Genomic DNA, 7,910 nt, shown 5'->3' on the forward strand with positions numbered 1-7,910 from the left:
AAATTTTTTTTGGTTTTTTTTTTTTTTTTTTTTTTTTTTTTTTTTTTTCCTTATTTCAAATCAACATAAATGAATCCAAGTTGGCAGTAGTGACACTAGCAAGGGTGCTCTGATCTTAGTTCCATATCAATATTAAAGCCAGACCTAAAGTTGTATGTTATTTAGGCTAAGATGGTGCCCAAAGGCCCTAGTCAGGTTTGGCCTTAGACCATTTAGTCCCAGCCCCCAAAAATTGTTACTGTAAATGTATATCTGAATACATTCAAATCTTTTTTCACAAAACCACAATTTTTGAAGACTGTCTCCCTAAGACCTTAATAAAATTGGTGTTTACCAAGACTAATCTAAATTATTGGACTAAGGAAGAACAGTATACTTATTAATTGAACCAAAAATTAAACCTTTGAATTATTTTTTTAATTCAAATTATGTTTTAGCCTGATCATACAGTCTTTTTGGAAATCCTGCCTGGAGAAGAACTCTAGGTTTGGGCCTGTAGTGGTACAGAGTAAACGTTTTGGCTCTACTTCCTGCTAAGAGGAAATGCATACTTCTAGGAGGCTCTCTAGTATTATATTTGTTTTAATGAAAGGTATTCTGATTGTGAATTAAACTGCCATTCCTGGAAATGGGTTCTAAGTAAAGATAGTTCCAGGTGCTGTTAAGGAATCTGTTTAATTTTTTCATCTTCCACTGGGGAGTAGCGTAGTATGAGTAGCCTAAATTAAGCAAAAAATGTTTTTCTGTGATAACTTTGAAAGAAATTTATTTTTATTTCTCACTTGAGGGTTTTTTTTTCTTTTTTTCCCCAATTTTATTTAAGGGAAACAGACTTCTGAGAGAACCTTCAGCCTGCACCTGGCTCAGGCTTTTTCTTCGCTGTAACTTGTAGAGAACCCACTGCCAGTTATTTCTGTCTGATAGATTCTTAATTGATGAGTCTGGTTATTAGATATCAAAGAAGTGTGTGTGTGTGTGTTGCTCTGTTTTTCAGTAAACGTCCTCAAAGCTGCTGGCTGGCTAATGTGGAAGGCTAAGAATTGCCGTGCATAATTCTGATGTGAACTTTCATTGATAGCGGCAGGCTTTGTGAAATGCTGGAACTTTTAAAAAAAAAATTGGAACAAATGCGTAAAGTGCATAAATCATATTCAGCAAGTAGCAATTTAAGAAACAGGCTTTTAGACGTTGTGTTTTACATTTTTAAAAAGAGCAAGGATTTTTCCTTCCCTTTTCCTCGCGCAGATACTTTTTTAACGCAGTAGTAAATGGCTGAATTCAGTCTTGAGGCCTGATACTCCTTAGTTGTACCATTGCCACCTTTTGCATTGGGCTGATTTTGACCAGCATAAATGAGGGGAGAATTTGTCATCTATATTTTTATAACCCCTCCACTTACTGACACTGATTTGTTTGCTTTTGGAAGAGGGGCGGGAGGAGGGGAAGTAAAAACAATTCCTAAGAGAGCTCTTTAAGTTTATAAGACCTTTCAAGAACCCAGTTAATTTTGGATGGTCCTTACAGCATTTTGCTCTAGCCTGTACTGACCATCTTAGAACATATATAGATCGCTCTTAACACTTTCCTTCTTTTTTCTTTACAGGCAGCAGGGAGACTGCTTTTACTTACGCAGTCAGCGCTGCAGGGGTAGTAAATGCAATGAGTCGTGCCTGCCGAGAGGGGGAACTCTCTTCTTGTGGTTGCAGCCGAGCAGCCAGGCCCAAAGATTTACCCCGAGACTGGCTCTGGGGTGGCTGTGGGGATAATATAGAGTATGGCTATCGCTTCGCCAAGGAGTTTGTGGATGCCCGGGAGCGAGAGAGACTTTATCAGAGAGGCTCTTACGAGAGTGCAAGGATCATGATGAACCTGCATAACAATGAAGCTGGAAGAAGAGTAAGTGACTTGGGGACTAGCTGTTTCTCCCCCTACCCCAAAGCAGCCTGCCTAGGAAGGTGCTATCTCATTAGTGAGGGGGCCTTTAAAGCTTTCTCATAAGGTGCTTAACTTTTACACATGTTGCTTTTGTAAAGATAAACTTATCTTGCCTTTCTAATTAGCCCCTACTGAAACCTGCTGGTGAGCTGTGAAATCAAAACTTTTAATGTTTTTTTTCCCTTTTAAGACACAGAAAGAAACTATACTGTGTTGGATTAGGTATGGTGTGATGGACAGTGTACACCTCTGTGCTGCTTTACAGCAGCGAGTATGTGTGAGAGAGAGACCCTGAACGATAATACTAGAGCTGTAGGCTTTGCCCTTCCCTTCCCCCCTCGCCCCCCATGAGATCACTGGGACCCTAATACAGCTTGTTTTCTTCCATGGTCTTTTAGTAAAACCCTACAGTTCACTGTGAATATTCTTCAGAAAAATATTTTATTGGTTTATATTTCCAACCAATCCAGTTTGCTTTGGAGGGAAGAGACAAACACCAGTTTCCCCAGAATGGAATATTTTTACAGGGCTATGTTTATATGATTTTTTTTTTCTGCCTTGTGAGGATGTGAAAAGCTTCTCCATATTATTAGAAAACATGCTCTTCTGTGGTTAAACATGTTTTTACGGCTTCTTTAATCTTGAAAATGCCTTAAATGAATGAGTGTAAACTTTTTTTTAATGCTGTGAATGCAAAGAGCCAAAATCATTATTTTCCTAAAGCCCATGGTGCCAGAAATAGGCAGCTGGAGACTTTACACTTGTGTTTCAAGGTGAGGAAGGATGAAAGATAATTGAAAATTAATAGTATTTAAATGTGAGAGGAGGGCGTCTGAAAGCAATGGAAAGGCCAATTTACTACTAGAAAGAAGAAAAACGACACTTTCATAGTTGCCTACAGAGACTCACAGTTTTTGCAATGCCATTTGGCAACATTATAACTCTCTTTTTAAATACTGGGTGGAAGTTGCATACAGTATCCACCTAATGTGTCAGACCCCAGGATTTTTGGGGCAGTGTCAACACTGACTCTTATTTCTATTTATACAGGGTAAATGACTGAGATTTCCCTGCCAAGGCTTTATAAAGAGGATATTGCTGTATAGCTCAGTCCCCCACCCAAAGGTGTTTGGGGGTTTCTTCTTGGATGAAGTCTTTCTTGCACAGCAATATTTTTGGATGAGAGGATGCTGCTGAGCCAAGAATAGACAATCAACTGCAGCACAGCCAGGAGCAGGAGAAACTTTAACTCTTTCTCTAATTCCAGCCTCCAGCTGAGATCCATAGAGAGGATAAAACAAATGTACAGTAAAGGGATAGTTTTAACTTTCTCAAACAGCAAAATCATTCAGTGGCACTAGGGTAAATTCCTCAAATTGAGCACAGCACAAATGATTCTGCTGCAGTCCAAGTATGCACTTAGCTCTTAGCATGGTCCTGGGAGGTGTGTGTGTGGTGATAGGCTGTTCAAGATCATCTCTCCTGCATGCAAGATGGGTGACAAATGGTATCTTAAGGGGTCTTCTGTAGGAGGGGTGGAGTGGCGGGGACGGGGGGAGAAGGGAGGTGTTAACTATGTAGCAGCTACATTGACCTTTTTATTCCTCTCTCTCTTTTTCTCTCTCTCCTCTAGACTGTGTACAGCTTGGCTGATGTGGCCTGTAAGTGCCATGGGGTGTCTGGTTCGTGCAGCCTGAAGACATGTTGGCTGCAGCTAGCTGATTTCCGCAAGGTTGGCGATGCCTTGAAGGAAAAATATGACAGTGCTGCTGCCATGAAACTGAACACCCGGGGCAAGCTGGTGCAGGTGAACAGCCGCTTCAATGCACCCACCATCCATGACCTGATCTACATCGACCCTAGCCCTGACTACTGTGTGCGAAATGAAAGCACTGGGTCTCTGGGCACCCAGGGCCGTCTCTGCAATAAGACCTCAGAGGGCATGGATGGCTGTGAACTCATGTGCTGCGGCCGGGGCTATGATCAGTTTAAGACAGTGCAGAGAGAGCGCTGCCATTGCAAGTTCCACTGGTGCTGCTATGTGAAATGCAAGTTGTGCACAGAGGTTGTGGACCAGTTCGTGTGCAAATAGGGGGTGGATGAGGTGGGAGAAACTTCTGCCTGCCTGCCTGCTAGTGAGGGGTGCTGCCTCCCCCAGAACTATCTCCACTTTATTTATAGAGTCCAATGAGTTGCCTTTTTAAAAAAAAAAAAAATAAAGGTTGCAAAGAGAAATGACTGGAACCCTCTCTGCATCCATCCCAGAACTGTGCGTGGCTTATATTTTTGGCAATAATGGGGGAGAACCCAAGAATATTTATTTTACAAAAAAAATAAGACTTTTTAAACAATAGTTTAAAGTAGTTTGAGGGGAGAATCCATCATATCCTAAGTTAGTCCCTTGGGACATAGTACATGTGCAGTAGGCAAAGAAACCATGTTACGTGCTTGGAATGTGAAAATGATCCTTATGACACAGTCATCCACAAATCTGTGCATGGTTTTAGCTTCAGGTGACCCAAAATAATCAGAATAGATATGTACAAAACTGATTGGTACATCCAGAGAGTCCATAAAAGGTGGGGTGGTTTGTTCACAGGGTGTCCAGTACAAAGTTATTCCAGTGCCAATTGCATATCTGAAGTGTGCCAACTTTTAAATGTGTAATATCTTTAAGGGTGAGAGCATATAAGATTCCTATACTATTCAGGATTCCAATAGCTCCACTCTCGGTTCCAATAGCTAGTAAAACTATGGGAAAGGAAATCCTGCCTTGATTCATGCTAAAGATGCATGTTGTAGCACAATTTGGTCTATTAACTCTTCAGCTGATTGTTTGTGGTGTGTGAGCTTTTCATCTTCCTGAGCAATACCTTACCAATAAAGAATGTTGGGAGCTGGTGAGGTCTCTATTTAACCAAATGGTGGTCTGCCCTGATAGAAATTGTACCGCAGCAGCTGGTTTACTCTCCCAGCCTGGATAACCCTTTAAAATTAGAATCCCCCCCAGATTTTGAAATGATGTTTATTAAATGGTGTGATAGCTGGCCGCCTTTCAAAACGCAGCTTGATAAATAACCCCTCTCATTTTATGGGAGGAAATTAATCATTAGGCATCCACTCTTGAAATGGTTGGTTTATTGTGGATTATGGGAAAGCTTCGACTTGAGGAGACAATAGCTTAATATTTTAATGACGTTAAGTGGCTTTTATAGTTCAATGAAATGTTGCAGCAATACCAAATTTATCATCCTATGTCTTTAATACACTTGCTTTAGATAATATATTGCAGGTATATCCAAACTGTTCAGACTATACTTGAGCAGTTGTATATATATATGGGAAAACTGTGGTCTGTTGGTGTCTGATATTTCGAAGCTTTTTGTACATATATATTTCAGTACAGACGGTGATATTTTTAAAAATAAAACTGCTATCGTTACAGGGGTATTTCATCAGCTTTAAGCATATTATTCCTCATTTCCTTTTACAAATCACTTTGAGATTTATTTTTAAAATGTTTCTAGCCTTTTTGACATTTAACTCGGACATTTAAGAATACTTAAGTTGCAAAGAAGCAAGCCTTTTCTCAACCTAAGGGGCTTTGTGGGCTATCAGGCAGAGGCAGTGCCACACACTTGAATTCACACTGGGTTGGAGGCTGCCTCTCTCTCTTTCCTGCAAGGCCATTACTGATTCTCACTGAAACAGCGATGCCTTAAAATTCTCTAGCAAGTTATGCTGGGCCCTTTTGTTGATTTTACATTTTTCGAGAGGAAATCGGTACTTATTAGAATGATTTCTTTGCTTCCCCTGATACAGTGTACTTATCTAGCATTTATCATTGGTTCAGACACCTCTTCCCAATTCATTCCCATCCCATAAATAAATTGGCTTTCAATAACAAATGTGAAAGGTTTTAATCTTTGGCCTAGTTGTACTAAAGCCTTAACTTATCACAAGCTTATAAGCTGTATCATTAAGTTCATCTTGATCATTTATCAGCTTTTAAAATGGCGCTTTATTGCTCTTAATTTATTGTACAAGGACATATTTACCCCTCATTTCCAGATGTTTGCAAACAAAGTATCTTTAAAGTAAAAAACAAAATAAAGCACTAATTCATTGAATGTCACTTTTGGTTTTTATTATACAAAAACCATAGTCATTTTTATTTTGTTGAATCACCTCTTGTTCCCTTTTCTAGTGACTTGTGTCTGAGCAGAGCTGAGTCTAATGATCCTAGCTATTAAAATACTATTTAATGTAAAATATTTTACTTGTGTCATTCAGATATGTAAATCTTCTATGATCTTTCCTCTGTTCTGTACATTTAATGTACATATTCCTGTCTTGTGTGATTTGTATATTTCACTGGTTTAAAAAAATGAAAGGATTACGCCATAATGGAAGATAGACTATAAAAATAAAACTTTGGTTGTATATTGGGAAGTGGTTTCAATTATCTCTCAGAGAAGGATTTGTTAAATCAATGAACACCTTTGATTTTTAAATTTATGACATGGTAAAATGGGAAAGGGATCCTTTGCCAAACACAAAGTACCTCTCGGAGTTTTTATTTCTATATTAAGAAGATGTACGGCTATAACTATATTTTAAAAAATTAAAAAGAAAGCTTGCAGCCATGTACTACAAAGTGCTGCATACCTGGTAAGGGACCTAGCTGACAAATGGCTAAAGGGATCAATTTAATTTTTAGCACTCAGTATGTAGCTTTTACAGTTAGTATCATGATAGGCTGATTCTGTAAACAGTCTTAATTGCATGACTAGTTCTTATATAAGATCCAATTGACTACAGTGCAGTACCCAGGGTGAGTAAAGGCTTCCACTGCCAGTAAGAGTTTGTAGGTCTGTGTTCTTAAAGCTGTTTCATTTTGGGTTTCTTTGTTCTTTCCCTTACTTCCTTCAATCTGTCTAAACTTGGTCTAAAGAGAGGGGGCGGGTTGTGTGTGTGAGATGGTCTCTATTAAATAGTAACAATTCTGTCCAGTCTTCTCATTCAGAAATTCAGGGTATATAAAAGGACACTAAAGCTCCTTAAAAAGAGCACAATGAAATCTTAGAAGTAGGAAAGTAAACTAGTGAAGGAAAAAAAAATAAAAAGCAAAGCCTCGCTGTCCTGAGGCCAGCCCTCTCTGAACTTTCCCTTAATGTGTCTGAAATGTTTGCTGCAGCAGAGACCCTTGATAAATTAGCGCTCCCTCCTCTTTCATTTGAGGATAACCTTCTAACATTGAAACCCCCTTTTGGCTGCCAAGAATGTATTATCCCACAAAACAGTAGACTAACATCTAGTGTGTGTTTAAAATAGCGATTCTGGGCAAATGCAAAGTTCTGTGGTCCTATTACTCACATCTGGTTCAGTTTTTCTTCACTTGTATATTGACCAGTATTCTTTATTGCAAAAACACAGCCCCTATTTAGGAAAGTCAGCATTTTTGGACTGGATTGTGTTCAAGCTCTTCCAAATAACAGGAAAATTAACAAAAAATCATATATTTGTTGCAGCAAATAGCTTTGTTCAAAATAGGTGTTGTGGTCTCGGATACAAAGGAGATTGTCTTAGATTTCAGTAAAAGTTCGGGTGTTTTTTTTTTTTTTTTAGAAACCTTTGCAAAACCTTTTTATTGTGTCATTGCCAATATCAATTTTCATACTGTTTTAGCAAAGCATTTAAGCCACTAGTATTATCAAGAACTGTACCAGGAACCGGGAGGAAACTAAGAGGAGTGAACTGTAACCAAGCGGCAGGCACTGAATGGAAATGGAAATTAAAAATCTTTTTCTAAGGAGAGTGAAGGAGCTTTAAGTTGTATGATTTGACACCCAAGTGGTAGAAGGGTCTTATACAAAGTCCATGTGATATGTTGTCTTTTTCATGAATCTCAATGAGCATTTTGACTGGACCTGTTAAGAAAATTCCTAAAATATTATAAGTGCTTAGTACAAAAT

General features: G+C 38.8%; 1 protein-coding gene across 1 annotated transcript in view; it reads left to right on the forward strand.

The window, feature by feature from the left end:
- The window catches only part of WNT5A (Wnt family member 5A), a 12,636-nt gene extending 5,187 nt beyond the window's left edge, over nucleotides 1-7,449 (forward strand). Inside the window, exons 4-5 of the mRNA XM_019505003.1 lie at nucleotides 1,604-1,896; nucleotides 3,569-7,449. Coding sequence (XP_019360548.1) covers nucleotides 1,604-1,896; nucleotides 3,569-4,027 — 752 coding nt within the window. The 3' untranslated portion in view covers nucleotides 4,028-7,449. The remainder of the gene's footprint in view (nucleotides 1-1,603; nucleotides 1,897-3,568) is intronic.
- The last annotated feature ends 461 nt before the right edge of the window (nucleotides 7,450-7,910 follow it).

This window comes from Gavialis gangeticus, unplaced genomic scaffold, assembly GCF_001723915.1.
Source record: "Gavialis gangeticus isolate Ggan-Ray unplaced genomic scaffold, GavGan_comp1, whole genome shotgun sequence".
Lineage (NCBI taxonomy): Eukaryota > Metazoa > Chordata > Crocodylia > Gavialidae > Gavialis > Gavialis gangeticus.